The 16,815-nt window shown below is 37.4% G+C and overlaps 1 protein-coding gene across 1 annotated transcript in view; it reads left to right on the forward strand.

Annotated features, from left to right (window-relative positions):
* LOC129249120 (glutamate receptor ionotropic, kainate 1) overlaps nt 1-15,715 on the forward strand; it is a 32,902-nt gene extending 17,187 nt beyond the window's left edge. Inside the window, exons 5-15 of the mRNA XM_054888773.1 lie at nt 6,755-6,958; nt 7,119-7,330; nt 7,392-7,550; nt 11,042-11,200; nt 11,325-11,584; nt 11,725-11,914; nt 14,112-14,335; nt 14,411-14,548; nt 14,646-15,076; nt 15,185-15,441; nt 15,515-15,715. Of these exons, the coding sequence (XP_054744748.1) occupies nt 6,755-6,958; nt 7,119-7,330; nt 7,392-7,550; nt 11,042-11,200; nt 11,325-11,584; nt 11,725-11,914; nt 14,112-14,335; nt 14,411-14,548; nt 14,646-15,076; nt 15,185-15,441; nt 15,515-15,709 (2,429 nt within the window). The 3' untranslated portion in view covers nt 15,710-15,715. The remainder of the gene's footprint in view (nt 1-6,754; nt 6,959-7,118; nt 7,331-7,391; nt 7,551-11,041; nt 11,201-11,324; nt 11,585-11,724; nt 11,915-14,111; nt 14,336-14,410; nt 14,549-14,645; nt 15,077-15,184; nt 15,442-15,514) is intronic.
* The last annotated feature ends 1,100 nt before the right edge of the window (nt 15,716-16,815 follow it).

Genomic DNA, 16,815 nt, shown 5'->3' on the forward strand with positions numbered 1-16,815 from the left:
ACATTAGCTATTGGCACCATGAATCGTAACCCAGAGGTCATAACCGGTAATGAAGCAAATCAGCAAACGATAAACAACAACGATGATGGTAGGCCAAGCTCAAGTGTTGCGAGCTGGGAGTCTGCGGAGGGGTTACGAACGCCATCAGGTCCAACCATGAGAATTCAGGATATGATAGGGGTAATGCCTGAATTCGACCCAATAAAAGGAACTACGACCTCAAGGCAATTTATAAGTCGAACTCAACAATTACAACAGTGCTATGGTTGGAGGGAAGAGATGATTTTGATTGCAATCCAGCACAAAATGAAAGGCATGGCCAAGCAGTGGCTGGATGCACAAAATGTTTTTAGTTCTTGGTCACAATTTGTGCACGCATTTGAAACAGACTTTCCGTCAACACAGAATGCGGCTGAAACTCATAAGACTCTTATGAAACGCAAACGTAAACCCAACGAAAACTATTTGGAGTATTATTATGCCATGTTAACGATAGGTCGACAAGGTGGGGTGGACGATGTATCCATCAACACGCATATTATCGGTGGGCTTAACGATAGTATTCTAACAAAAACTTTGGCAACGATGAATTTTGCGACGTGTAGCCAATTGTTGGTGGCACTCAAAAATTTAACGACAGTCAGCAATGCATCGGTGAATCCAGCGACGGAAACTCAGCAAACACTAAGAGCCGAAGAGAAACCAAAACCGAATCTGACACAGATAAAATGTTTCAACTGCAATGATTATGGTCACATTGCAGCCAAGTGCCAACGACCACAGCGAAAACCAAGGTGTACCATATGCAAGAAGACGGATCATGAAGCCAAGAATTGTAACAAAAAGACTTCAGTTGCGAAGATTGGTGACGAAACCGACCGAGACGGAGCACCTCCAATTACGAAAATTGTGGAGCTTAACGGAAGGCAACTCAACGCTTTCATTGACACTGGTAGCGTATGCTCATTAATACGCGCATCGGCAGTAGGTGATATTCAGACGACAGGAACTCGGAGATGCTTCACGGGGTTTGGAGGATCCAAGGTGCAGGTCGCGAAACAGATCAACGTACAGATTACGGTGGACAATGTTCCACGAGAAGCCATATTGTATCTGGTTGCCGATGAGATGCTACCTTACGATGTTTTATTAGGTCGCGATGTATTACAGCAGGACGGGTATCACATGGTGATTGGCAATGGGTTACTACGCCTGGAGGAAGACAGACCGACGGAATTTAATATATCTAGCTGCCTGTCGGAAGAAGACAAAAACAAGACAGAAAATCTTTTGTTAACGTTTAAGCAATGTTTTGCAGAAGGCATTAGTCAAATTGGTAGGTGCAACAACGCACAAATGACCATAAGTGTAACGACATCAGAGCCGATCTTAGGCAAACGGTACCAGGTTCCGTTTTCACAACGCCCGATTTTATCGGAAATTTTAAAGGAACTGTTGGACAACGATATCATTCGTCCGAGTGATTCTCCACACGCTGCGTCGGTGCTTTTGGTTAAGAAGTCCAATGGGGAGAGTAGAATGTGTATTGACTTCCGAGCATTGAACGAAGTCACGGTTAAGAAAAACTATGTTATGCCAATCGTGGAGGAACAGCTTTCACGTCTAGCGGGCAATAAATATTTTACGACACTGGACATGACTTCCGGCTATTATCAAGTTCCTATGAACGAAGAATCGAAGAAATATACTGCATTTTTAACGCATGAAGGACTATTTGAACACAACGTTATGCCTTTTGGTCTGGTGAACGCTCCAATGGTCTTCCAGGAGATTATTGTAAATTTGATAAAAACGCTTAAACATCGGGACAAAGTGGTAAGCTACGTGGATGAGGTCATCATAGCCACGAAGTCCGTTGACGAAGGTATTGACGTACTTAAAGAATTTTTAAAAGCTGTGAACGCAGCGGGTCTTACGCTTAGACCTTCGAAGAGTACATTTCTGGCTGAGCAAGTGCAGTTTCTAGGTCATGACATCAACTCCGACGGCATACGTCCGGGAGAAAACAAAACGAAAGTGATTGAAGGGTTTCCAAAACCAACAACTATCAAAGCGGTACGACAATTTCTGGGAGTAACTGGCTATTTCCGGAAATTTGTCAAAGAATATAGCATTATAGCACGTCCACTGACCATCTTGTTGAAAAAGGATGCAAATTTTATCTGGAATGTTGAACAGAACGACGCATTTGAGAAATTGAAATCGATTATCACAACTAAACCAGTACTAACGATATATGTACAACGCGATAAAACCACACCAAGTGCATACGGATGCGAGTAGTCTAGGATTATCTGGCATATTGTTGCAAAACGATAGTGGAAACGAATGGAACCCTGTGTTTTATTTTAGCAGGCAATGCAATGATGCCGAAAGTAACTATGCCAGTCACGAATTAGAAGTTCTAGCAATCGTAGAAACGTTGCAACGATTTCGTATGTATTTGCTGGGGCATAACTTTAAAGTAATCACCGACTGTAACGCTATTGCGGCAACAAAAGCAACGACGCCATTGTTACCTCGGATCGCAAGGTGGTGGCTCAAACTTCAAGAGTTCGATTTCACGTGCATTCATCGCGCAGGAACGAAGAATACGTTAGCAGATGGGTTAAGTAGATGCCCGACACTTCCTCCAATGGAACCGACAACGATTGCTGATTCGATATACCGAGTGGTCGAGATTGACAACGACTGGATATCAGCAATGCAACGCCAAGACGACGTGCTTAAAGACATCATCGCTATTCTTAATGGGAAGTCAGCACCGAACGAGCGTCAACTTAAAGATGACTATGAATTGCTAGGTCAACGATTATATCGTAGAGTCGACGGCAACAAGCGACTAGCGGTACCACGAGGAGTGAGGTGGCGTCTAGTGAGATCGTGCCACGATGAAGCCGGTCATTTTGGATTGGACAAAACATATGAGCGATTATCGAAAGAATTTTGGTTCCCACGCATGCGACGATATATTAAATCATACATTGCGTCATGCCCCGAATGTTGTGTCAATAAAGTGACAGGAGGTAAGAGGGAAGCACAGTTACACATCAGCGATGTTGTGCCGATACCCTTCAGATGCGTGCATTTAGACCATCTAGGGCCGTTCGTGCGCAGCAAAAGGGGCAACTTTTACATACTAGTAATTGTATGCGCTTTTACCAAATATGTAATATTACGAGCCGTACGCAACACAAAGACGACGCCAGTACTTACAACCCTACGAGAATATATTACGGTATATGGAAGCCCAAGGCAAATCATTTCCGACAGGGGCACGGCTTTCACGTCGAAGGAATTCCGGAACTTCGTTCAACAATACGACATACGGCATGTCCAAGTAGCAGTTCGGACGCCCCGAGCCAATGGTCAAGCTGAGCGGGTCAATAAGACGATTCTAACCTCACTCAAGTGTATGATCAGAAACGATAAAGACTGGGACCAGGCACTACCGCAACTTCAATGGTGTCTTAACTCACAAAGCAACGCCACAACTAGGCAGAGTCCGAATAGTCTAGTTTTTAACTTCCAGCTACGAGACGTAACGGCAAATCGATTAATTCAAGCTGTGCAAGATTACAAGGATGACAACGAGAGTGAGCGCGAAGACGTCCAACTCGACATCGTGGCCGAACGAATCAATTCAGAAAAAACGAAATGGAAACAGAGGTTCGACGCAAAGCATCGATTCCCCAGGCAGTACAATGAAGGAGATCTGGTGGTGATTGACCATGTACCCCCAGCCTCTGGTACCTCGCGCAAACTCGAACCAGCATACAAAGGACCATATGTTGTGACAAAGGTCTTACCAAACGATCGCTATGTGGTCGAGGACCTCCCAGATATACCCAAATACCGGAAACGCTATGCAGGCATATTCACGAACGACAACATGAGACCGTGGATAGACAGCAGTATCGTTGATGATGACTATGAATCAATTGACGAAGATGTTAACGACGAATCGTCCAGGGGAGACGATCAATCAGGATTGGCCGAGCTGTCAACGATAGATGGCAACCCAACGTAAGCGCAACCGATGAGCAACGAGTCAGTTCGTATCGAGTGGCAGAACGACACGGATGTACGGTGGTTTTAATTTAACTCGAATGTAACAATATTATAAGCGTTTTCCTAAAATACAAAGTCTAATTAGTTAGCGCGAACTCTTCGCAAGCTGCTTATAGAAATTACTTATTTATAACATATGTATGTATGCAATAGCGTAATGTAGTGCAAGATTTTTGTATTTCATGGTGTTGTGCAGCATTGGAGGATCCCCTTAGTCAGTCTGAAGTCCGCTTTTGAAGTAATATTAGCATTTTTCTATGGAGAGTAAAATAGGTGTAAGATGTTTAGACCACTTTTGGCTACATTACTTTTACTTATTTAGCGTATATTATTATTTATAAAAGTCAAGCTCATTAGGGAACAAAAACCATATAAATGATTTTCTCAAACTTTGTGAAAAAATTATGAAAATTCTGCAAATTTTTACAAGGATTTCAAACTTACTAATCAGAAGTTTTAACATAACTTTTGGTACATAATTTTAAAGCCCATTGAATTTTATTAAATAAACTCCAAGTTGCAAGTGGGTACAAAATACCGTTGATTTTTGAAAATTTTTCTTGCTGGCAATGTAAAGCACGTTTTTTCATACAAAGTACGTTCAAGTTCTCTGACTATTCATTTATTTAAAAAAAAAAATTAACAGGTATATTTCTTACTACAAGAAGAACCACATAATTGAAAGTTTCAAATTTAAAATAATTAAAAAAATTTCCATAATATATTTGAATAAATATCGAGTATTCGTTATATAGAAAAAAATGCTATGCCTTATCGTCAACAAAAAAGGAACTTAAATTTGCACAACATTTTACCAGAGTTAATATACGAAAACAGCTTAACTAGAATTTTTCTTAAATTCTGAATAAGAAGTATGAAATTTGAATAAACAATTTCAGATTGTAATCGTCGTCATCATCAATCGTAATTTTGTACAAAGTTTGACACTTCAAGTTATATGGTTTGCTATATTTTTTTCCAACAAAAAAATAAAAAAATAAAACTAAAATAAAATAAAAAATAAAATAAATAATAAAAACTTTGCTCTAGTGCTATTATTGTGACCGCCACTGCACCTATAACGTTAATTCATGGAAAAAAGGCACATTTTTATGATTTTTTTGATGACACAGTTAAAATTTATTCGTCAAATCTTTTACTACATAAAACTATAGCATTTAAAGTATATTATATTTTGTGAAATTTTCATCCAAAAATATTTAAAAATACGGCAATGGCAGAAATTATTCGGACGCATCTCAAAAAAAAGTAGTTTTGCGGTGCCCCTCATAACTCGGTGTTAAATCATCTGAAATCAAAAAACCAAAGTTAATTCGCTAGATAATCGTTTTCTCCGGGTAACGCCGAGAGGGTTTTTTGAAATTAAAAATTTTTCGATTTTTGGGAACACGTTAAAGTCAAAAACACGATTTTCGCGTAAAAAATCGGTGAATTAGTTACCGTAAAAACAAAAGTATCAACAAATTCGAAAAAAACTTCGGCGTTACCTTGTAAAACATCTACAGAAAAAGTGTTCAAAATTTCAAAAGGATCGGTGCAGTAGTTTCAAAGTTATGAGGGGCACCGACTTGGAAAACGTAAGTTGTGGGAAAAACGCTTTAAAGTTCAAATGGCGCGCGGTTGAGCCAGGTAGGTAGCAACACTTACATGGCTGTATCTTTGTAAGTTTTGCTCCGATTCATCTAAAATTTTCACAGAACATTCTTGAAAGGTTCTTCATTTAAAAAATCAAATAAAAAAAAATTCAAAAAAAAATTTAAAAACGTTACTCCCCCCTTAAAACTCTTTATGCAGATACAAATTTACAACCCACCGATCCTAAATAGTATTAACGCTTCAATGATTCTGCTATTTAGCATTTTGCCAATGAAGCCTACAAAGCCCGATACTACCCAAGATCAGTGAGTGTTGCAGTGATTGTCTCCCCTTTAACATTGTTAAAGACTCCTTCAATATCAACAAAAGCAGGTAAAGTAAATTCCTGTTTGTGCAATGAACTCTCTACCGTGTAAATAAGGTTATGGAAAGCTGTCTCCATTGATTTCCCTTTTGTATAGGAATGCTGTGCCGTCGATATAAGATTTTTATATATAGTTAAGCTGAAGGGAAATTCTATCAACCTCTCCATAGTTTGCAGTAGGAAAGAAGAAAAAGATATCGGTCTTACGACTTATGGGTGAGCAGGTGAATTTTTACCAGATTTTGGAATAAAACAATTTTGACTTGTCTCCACTTAAGAGGTATATGACCGTGAAAAAAGCAACCTCTGAAGGTTGTTAGTAGACAGTGTGTTAAATATCCAGCGACTTTCTGCAGTTCCACTGGATAAATACCATCTAGTTCCGGTGATTTAAAGGGTTTGAAACATTCAATCGCTCATAAAAGTCGGCCCTCAGATATAGCGTCTATTCTGACTCCACCGCAATGTTCTGTATCTTCTATGACATACCTAGTAATGTATGAGTAGCCTGGAAAACGAGTGTTAAGTAAAAGTTCTAAAAACTCTTACTAGTTGTACGAGTAGTGAATGTACCATCACTTAGTCTTTCTGTGCTTAGTCACTTCTTTGTTTATTTTCCTTTAGGTTTCCGTACATATACATTTTTATTAAATTTTTTTTTTATCATAATCCATTTTCCAGATATTGTCGAGGTTATTTGTAATGCCACCGGTATCCCGCATTTACAGTTCGATTGGCATGTACAGGAAACCGAACACCACAGACACAATCACCAGTTGACTGTGAATGTGGCACCTACGGAGCAAATGCTCTCAGTCGCTATTTTGGATATTATGAAGAACCTGAATTGGAAATCTTTTTCGATCGTCTACGAGAACAGTCGAAGTAAGTAATAAATTTTCGTTTAGTGTATGTTTTAAACGCTTCCTGACCGTCTCCCTATATGCTTTCCTAAGAGGATGAAAAAAAGTCTTATTTGTCTTTTAGAATTCTCTTTAAAACTTAATATCACTCTTTAAAGATATAAAAAAATTATCACTTTTAGGTTTGACTCGCATGCAACTTTTATTCGGCTGGCGTCAACTTCATAAAACTGGCATAAAACTATGGAAATTCGAACGTGGCGATGATTATCGCATACTTTGGAAATTCATCAACAATGCGCGTGAAAAGTATGTGATATTAGATTGCCCCGCCGACATGCTCACCGAAGTGATCAATGCATCCATATACTATAATATGACGGGACAATTTAATGTGAGTTTTCAATATAATTTTTTGTTCCTTATTTATATTAAAATATTTCTTATTCTTCCAGCAATGGTTTCTCACGAGTCTGGATACTCATACAACCAATTTACGCTCTTTATACTCTCCCAAATTTCTTGCCGTCATGGTTGCTCTGCGTATGCGTCCTTTTAAGCCACCTCCAGTGCACGATGAAGCGGACTTTTTCGATAAAGAACAGTTCGAACAGGTAGGAAATATTTTGCAATTCGTTATTTTGTCTGAATGACAACCGCGAGGAAAATAGTTTTCAAGTGGACCGATAATTTATTTCACTGTGCACGGATTGTGAACTCGTTTCGGGCCGGTATTTCAAATTTCAAGTATCTTTTTCTTGAAAACTGGGGCGAATCGGGCAAAACGGCGGACTTCATTGAATTAAGAAGGCCCCAAATAAGTAAGATTAACTAAGAAAACCGTTGCCAAAATTTTGATCTCACACAGTGTTTCCATTGAATTCAACTAAAGCATAGTTATTTATGTTACCCCAGTATAGAATTTTTTTTAACTTCGAGTATTTTTAAGATTTTTTTTAATTTTTTAGGATAAATAGGTTCTTATTTGCTCAAATTTTTACAAACCTTTTATTTTGTAAATTTATTATTGTAAAAATTGTATTATTATGCGGATTATTCATCGTTGAAACATTTAGTATAGAATTTTTTCAAGTGAAATAGCTTCGAGTATTTTTAAGATTTTTATTAATTTTTTGGGATAAAAAGTGTTTTTGAGAAAATATTTTTTTGTTTTTTAGTTTTTGGAGAAAATTTTTTTTGATAAAAATTTTTGAAAAAAAATTCCTTTTGCCTAAAATGTTCGTTCAACATTCATCTTTTGTCTCATTCCCTTTTTTTCTTATTTTGGTCATTAATAGCTGAGGCTTTACTCAGAAATCTCTGAAAGTTTTACACTGGGACTCTCTAAACTTAAAAAAAATAACAAAAAACAAACTTCCCAAAATTTTAGTCAAAAAAAATAAAATAAAAAATCGAAGTTTAAAAATGTTAAAGAGGACCCCAGATTACCAAAAAACTTAAAATTTTTAAATTATTTCAAATTTGTTTTGAATTTGGTTCTTATAATATTAAAGCCTATAAATGCGTGACTACCATTCGCAATTCACAGAGAGAACGTCGGTTCGAATCTCGGTGAAAACATCAAAATTAAGAAAAACATTTTTCTAATAGCGGTCGCCCCTTGGCAGGCAATGGCAAACCTCCGAGTGTATTTCTGCCATGAAAAAGCTCCTCACAAAAATATCTGCCGCTCGGAGTCTTCTTGAAACTGTAGGTCCCTCCATTTGTGGAACAACATCAAGGCGCATACCACAAATAGGAGGAGGAGCTCGGCCAAACACCCAAAAAGGGTGTACGCGCCAATTATAATATATATATATATAAATAAAAAAACATTACAAAAAATTTTTAGTGGGTTTTCCTAAACTTTCAAAAATAACGGAACAAAACTTCACATTTTTGTAAAGAAACATTTTTTAGTTAAAAATCGTTGAAAAAAATTTTTTTTTTAAGATTTTTATAAGTTGGTTTAGGAAGAAAATTTGTTTGAGAGAAGAGTTTCTTTTGTTTAAAGTTTATGGAAAAATAGTTTTTTTTTAAATGTTTAAAAACATTTGGTGTTCAAAATCGTTGGAAAATTTTTATTTTTTAAGATTTTTAAAAGTTTGTTTAGGAAGAAAAGTTTGTTTGAGAAAAGAGTTTCTTTTGTTTAAAGTTTTTGGAAAAATAGTTTTTTTTTTAATTTTTGAAAAAAAAAAAATTTGTTCAAAATTTTTATAATATAAATTTTTGGGAGGCAAATTTTTTTGTTCAAAATTTTGTTAAATGTTTTTTTTAGTGTCCCCTAACAATTTTTTGTTATAAATTTTTTGAACATTTTTTATTTTTCTCGGGAAAAACACTCCCCCAAATTCTTTTCTTATTCTATTCAATAATAACTGAGGATATGCTCAGTAATCTCTCAAACATTCACAGTGGGATTCACTAAATTTTTAAAAATATAAAAAAATTGACATAAAATGGCTCGATTTTTTTCGTCTCAGGGTACTCTGAGCTGCAGTTGCTCTAGTAAATTAACCTATGGGTTAGTATAAAGTAGGCACCGCTTTACATGATTTGATTGTCCCAGTAATCATAACGCAGAACGACCGTTGGGTCTTTCCATTCTTTTTGGAGTAACATATTTTCTTACGCTGTGATCCAGTTTAACATTTTTGTTCAGCATGTCCTTAGGCATTTCGACATCGGCGAGAGAGCAGAATGAAACGAGATACAAAATCACCAGTTTATCTGAGGTCTAAAATACGGCCAAAATTTCATGGAAATTACTGTGATGATAATTTTTTAGAGCCAATTAACTTTATTTCCCTTTTAAATATGACTTATTTTTATCCCTTTGAGGAAGAATACACAAAAAACACGGCTTACGCCTTGCAGTGTACAAAATTGTTATAAAATTTCTGCTCATGACTCTTTATAAATATACAAACAATGTAAAGGGTGGTTAAATTTCAAGCGTCGATGTTGAATGTTAACCACACCTAAACTTCAACGACACCGTTGGACTTCTTTCTTTGGGGTTATTTGAAAGAAAAGATGTACGTCGATAAGCCAGCAACAATTCAAGAGCTAAAGGATGAGATAATTCGGCACATTAACGGCATAGAACCTTAATTATGCCTCAGCGTCATCGAAAATTTGGACCATCGGATGGAGTTGTGCCACCGAGGCCGCGGCGGCTATTTGGCCGATATTTTGTTCCATACGTAATTGAGCCATACCCATATTATCATAATAAAGAGAAATGACAATGATTTCTTAAAAAAATTGTATTTTATTCAAACTCAACACGGGCCCTTGAAACTGAACCACTCCTTATTTCAGGGTTAAAGAGACGTATATACCAACAACTTCATATGAAACCAAATATTTTTTATTTATTTGTTTATTATTTTCTATTATTTATTTATATGTGAAAACAGTAATAATCATATATAATTATTACACTTATGAACTAAAGCACTGCCTACTAAGGCCTTCGTCTTCCAACACTTTTTATTCCTTCATTCTATTTATGTCCTTATTTTGAAATTTTTACAGACATGCACGTTTAGTTTTTGCAGATTTTGTCTGAAAGAACCCTTAATAAAATTTTCCGAGGAATAATTTTTTAGCACATTTTAACCCTTTAGCGACCTTAGACATGCAATCTTTTTAAAACATCTCCAAAAAAGGATCAAAACGACCCTATTTTTAGCGAGATAATGGGTTAAGATATTCCATAAAAATATTCCTCTTGAAATTCTACTTTACATATTTAAACTTGGTATTTGTTTCATATAAGTATTCTAACCGTTTTTTCCACTTTTTCGAGAATCGCCCAGAGCACAAAATTTAACATGAAATTGGCTATTCAAAACATTTTTTTTCTGAAAAATGCAAAAGGCTCGAGTGTTTTATTGAGTATTATATATATATCGGCTTACTATATGGACTATATGGGTGATTTCATCATAAATTCATTACATTCTGCTCTCAGTTAATGCCTCTAAAATTGTTGCACAGTCTTATTGTTACTTTCTACTGGTAAAATAGTCACACAAATCATTGATATTTTTTGAAAACTTTTAACACAAAATATAATTTTCCTTACTCTCCCCGTCAGATAATAACTACTCATGGTAAATTGCTGTACGATGCTGTGGTTTTATATTTTAATGCTGTACGACAACTAATTCACAGTTCACATTATCAAGAGCCTAGAGTGCGTTGTCAACGAGGGTATTGGCGCACGGGGCTGAAGATTTTAGATCAAATGAAACTTGTGAGTATTTTGCTATTTAAAAATTTTGCGTTTGCTTAATAAACTTATTCTCGCGCTATTAACATATCATCAATAATCTCATTTTGGAAATAAATTTAACCCATCTACCTTTACGCACTCGCAGTTCACGTCGCGCAACGTAACTCCACCCTACAAGACGCAAAAAATGCAACTAAATGAAAATGGAGAACGCGACGAATTCAACTTGGAATTGTACAAGCCGATGGTGGAACGTGTAACACATGTCTGGAATAAAAATAGAAAATTGGTTGAAGAGAAAATAAATTTGCCGAAGCATGTAGACAAAGAAATAGAAGATTTTACGCCTAAGCGCGCAAAGTACACAGTGGCCACACGTATTGGCGAACCTTATTTTATGTGGCGGTAAGTGAAAGTTTACCAAAAAAGGTGACTGTAGTAAAATAGGGAAGAAATGGCAAAAACGAAAGCGGGTTCAAAAGAGAGAGGAAATGGAAATACAATAAATATGCACATAGTTTAAGTAAAGTTTCTTTCTTTCACAGCCCCGAACCGGAGGGCACTCACTATGAAGGCAATGAACGTTTCGAGGGCTACGCTGTGGATCTGATCTATAGCTTGGCGCTGGAGTGCAAATTTGATTTTGTCTTTGAGCCAGTGCCCGATAATAATTATGGTAGTCACAATCCAGAAACGGATGAGTGGAATGGCATTATACGGGCGCTGATTGATAATGTAAGTGAAGAGAAGTGGTTTTAAATAACCAGACTAGGTCTGTTGTATGGGTAGAACAAGTAGACTTGCCTCACTTCCCCGTGATAGGCGGTTGTTCAGCTTGAAGTCTCCGCTTTCGAATGGAATAGCTCTTGCTTCTGTAAAGGTTTCGTTTATGCATTTACGTTTTACCTGGTTTCATACCTTTTTTTGTGCCAACGGAAAAATTTTAAGTGCAACAAATAGCAAGAAACTTTTGTAAAATCTCCGAAGAAATTTGAATAATGGCAGCTTCGTATGGGTCGCCGTAGGGATAGAAGAGGGGATGAAATGTTTGATGAATATATTCTACAATGTGCTCCTAAAGGTATCGCCACCGTTACCCTCAGTCATGCCTGAAATCTTCGAAGGGTCATTGGTTGTACTTTGTCACTGGGCTGCCAGTTGCAGACTCAAAGTCAACTCTAATAAAATGGAGTTGATGCTATTTACAAGAAAATATAAACATCCTCCCTCTTTGAACGGAAGTTAGGCATGATGGAGTGATACTTGACTCCAAACTTCATTGGAAGCTACACATTGAAGATCGGGTAAAGAAGGCCAGCGGGGCTTTCTACTCCTGAAAATCTTTGTTCGGTAGTTGTTCTGCCAATTTTAACGTGCGGATGTCTGGTTAGATGAGAAGCTCTTCGGAAGCACTATAATATCGCTAAACTGGAGAAGGTGCAAAAGACTGTTTGTATCGGCATCCCCGGAGCATGTAGAATCCTGAATGTCTTTTTGCACTTACCTGCCATCGACTTTCACTTTATTTCCATCGCTGCTCAAAGTGGAATTAGGTTAAAGGAGGTCGGCCTCTCGAGGCAGTCTCGTAAGGGACATGGTAGCATTTTTAGGCAGTTAACACCGCATTTCTCTGAACTTTCTACAGATCTCTCTATCCGCAAACTAGAGTTCCAGAGCCGTGCCAGTGCAATCTTTACAAGTAGGCAGGATTGGAATGAGGGGAGGATATGCACCGATGCTGGTACCTCTGTCTTCACTGACGCCTCTAACATGGAATGGGGAGTCCAGCCGGGGTTTTCTCTATATAGTCAAGCTGAGACCAAGAGTCTGACGGTGCCATGAGGCAGATCCGAACTGGTTAAATCCTCAAATCTCTGGGGTGTGCAGGTAACGTTTCTCTGATCTGGAGTTCAGGACATAACAACATAGAGGGAAATGAAATTGCTGATGAACTTGCTACAAAGTGGTCGTTTGAATTGGTCTTAGAGGCCTCCTACCCGCTCATCGGCATCCCCCTGACTGTTGTTAAAGGGGGATTGCGCAACTCAGAAAAGCGCAGTACAGATGGAGTTTCATTTCTTCGTCTGCTATTTCGAAAACCTCTTGGTCCCAGTACTGCAGACGCAGGACGCTGAAAGTTATGTGGACTCCATGCCGTTCAATTTCCAAACTCGTCGCAGTGTTTACCGGTCATTGGGCGGTCGCAGGCACTCGCAGAAAAGCTAGGTTTACCATTTAATCTATATTGCAGAAGGTATGGGGCATTGAGAAGAGGACTGGTAAGCACTTTCCCTGTAAATGCCCGGGCTTAGCAGCTAGATGATTAAGGTCACTGGGTGGCTCTTTCGTCGACAGTCTGGGGCAGTGCGCCAACCTAAATCTCATCAACCTTCTCCATTATATCAACAGCTCAGGCGGGCTGTAGATATCTGCCTGTTGGGGGGTCCCAAAATGGTATCGAAACGGCGCTTCAGTACTACTTGGGAAGTGCCAGACTGGTACTTTAACTGTTTCACATAATTACCTACCTCTTTTACTATGCGCACAGGCGGTTTGCGATTTGGGAGGTTAAGCCACCAAATCGAAAAATCCAATTAATATATTTTGTAGGTTAGGTTATAGTGGTTGCCGCTCTCCATGCGGTGTACAGGGAACCACTTAGGCGTGGAGTTCCATTTTCATATCACTGACTACGTATTTTTTAGTTAACTTATTTATTAACTTATTTACATAAATATTTTTTTATGTTTTAAACATTTTTTTAAACAAAATTTTAACTCTCTGAAGTTTTTTCTGGTACGTCTCTATTTCACAGCGTTGATTTTATTAGCTAATAGCTTTTACAGCATTGGTCTCAATAGTTAGTAGCTCCACCTCGCAAGTAGTCATAAACAATCATTAATTTCGTGTAATTTCCTATTTTTTCTTGTAGAGTGCGCAGATGGGCATTTGCGATTTGACCATTACGCAGGCGCGTCGCAGTGTGGTGGATTTTACAGTGCCCTTCATGCAACTGGGCGTTAGTATATTATTTTACAAAGAACAACCTCCACCAGAGGCCCTTTTCGGTTTTCTTGAGCCATACTCCCCTGAGGTTTGGATCAATCTACCAATAGTTATAATACTATCAGCATTGGTTTTAGTAGTGTTAGGACGGTAAGTGTGGTGAATATGTGGTTTGTGGTGAATAATTCAGAATTTATTCTCTTTGTTTTATAAATCTCGTCTAAGCATTTCCAAATCAGAGTGGAGAAGCCCAATTGCGCACGAACGCGATCCCGTCGAAGTGGAAAATATTTGGAATTTAGCCAACACTCTTTGGCTGAATATTGGTTCGCTTTTGTGTCAGGGTTGTGATTTAATGCCAAGGTGAGTTTCATGATTAGCACACTCACGCTGCTCACATCACCCTCAATCCGTGTAACTCTCTCTCTCTCTCTGTCTCTTTGTTTTTCACACTTTTTAGAGGTCCCGCTCTACGCATACTCACCGCTTTCTGGTGGTTTTTTGCACTCTTAATTTCTCAGACGTATATTGCCAATTTGTCTGCCTACATAACCAGCTCGAAGATGGGGCGTTCTATATCGAATTTACATGATCTCATCGATCAGGATAAGGTACAATTTGGCATGCTGAAGGGTGGCAGTACGTCGTTTCTTTTCTCCGAATCGAATGAGTCGGAATATCGAAGAGCTTGGAATAAGATGTGCGCCATGAAACCGAGTGCCTTCACAGCGAACAATAAAGAGGGTGTGGATCGCGTGAAGCGCAGTCGTGGTCGGTATGCCTACCTTTTGGAGACCACTACACTGAAATACTATCTAAATCGTAATTGTGAGTTGAAGCAGATCGGTGAAGCTTTCGATGAGAAGCATTACGGCATTGCTGTGCCATTGAGTAAGTAAATGAGGGGAAATCAACACTAAAAAATAATCGGGGTATAATTTTTAATTGAAATCTGGTGCTATTTATGTTCAATTTCGTGTGCTTTCTCTTTCTGCGTAGATTCTCCCTATCGGTCTAATTTGAGTGTGGGCATATTGAAACTCAGCGAAAAGGGCGAGTTGTATAAATTGAAAAGAAAATGGTTCACAAATAATGGCTCAGATTGCGATGCTAATTTTGTAGACAAAGATGACCAGTATACCTTCGAAAAGACGCGTGGCTTGTTTTTAGTATTACTCTGTGGCGTTCTGCTGTCCATTTTAATTGCTATATTCGAATTTCTATGGAACGTTGAACAGATTTCAGTGCGAGAAAAGGTAATGATTATTTGATAAAAACAACAAAAATTCTTAATTTTTTTGCTTACGATAAAAGTGATTTATTCAACAGCTGCCACCATCGGTCGTTTTTAAGGCTGAAGTGAAATTTTTGCTCCGCTTCTGGCAAACTCGCAAGCCTTTGCGCACGTATGTGGAGAGTCGTGACTCAACATCGACGGGTTATTCCTCTTTTGATGAAACTGCAAGTAGTTCGACAGTAAAGGCGAAGAAGAAGAAATCTAAGAAGAAAAATCACAGGAAATAATAGTGAAGGGAGGGTGTTGAAGGTGGGGGTTTGTCTACTATTACTACTTCCCGACTACTGTAACTAGTTACTAAGCCATTAAATAAAGAAGTAAATCAGTAAATAAATATTTTTTGGTCGTGTTTAGACAAAATTTAGCAAATATATAGTTGATGAACTAGTTTAAGTCATAGACTATTTTTTAGAGCGAGTTGCCACTTAGTTAAATAGTTAAATTCAATTAAATTATAAATTAAAACAAATAAATTGCAATATGGATGTGAAACGAAAGAGGTTTAAGAAAGATTAATTTTAAAAATATGTTTGGTGAGAGTTGCCATCTGTTTGAAAAATTGAACACAAATTAATTAACAAATTAAGTCAAATTGGTGTAGCTTACGTATTTACTCCAAGTTATTTTGAAAGAAAATTAAAAAAATGTTGCCACGCTTTTAAAATTTAAGCACATTTTTCTGTTGAAATCAAATAAAGTATAAAAATAAAAAATATATTAATATGAAAAAAACGTTTTTGTTGTATGCATCTATGCAAGCACATTGCTGAATAAAAACCGAGGTTCTCTTAATCGAAATTTTTTCATATGTTCGACGTGGGACTTGAATTATGTGTACATTACAATAGAGACTCCATCTTACGTAAGTTCATCATAAGTGGGTTACACTGTGTTTCGCCTATGGGACTGAAAATTTTTTCCGCTTAAGAGAAATTTAGAGAAGAAAGAAATTTAAAAAAATTTTTAAGAATTTGTGGTATGTACTGAAAAAAGTGTCCGCTTATGGGTCTACTATATGGCGTCCGCTTAAGAGAGGTGTCCGTTAGGAGAGATTACACTGTATATTAGTTATCACACAATTTTAGGATTAGTTTTTTAACAATAGAGCTAAAAAAATAAGAGAAATATATATATGTATATTAAAAACAAATTTAAAAAAAGTGGCAACCCTATTTTGGAACTTTCCAAGTCTCCCTTAATTAATTTCAAGTACTCTTGATATGCTATCAATTTAATGCATATTTTTGGGTAGGTGGCAACCCTTTACAAATTTGTCTATTTTAAGGCTTTCTGGAACACCTTTTCTTTTAATTCTAATATTGAAATGTAATAT

This window comes from Anastrepha obliqua, chromosome 5 (genome assembly GCF_027943255.1).
Source record: "Anastrepha obliqua isolate idAnaObli1 chromosome 5, idAnaObli1_1.0, whole genome shotgun sequence".
Lineage (NCBI taxonomy): Eukaryota > Metazoa > Arthropoda > Insecta > Diptera > Tephritidae > Anastrepha > Anastrepha obliqua.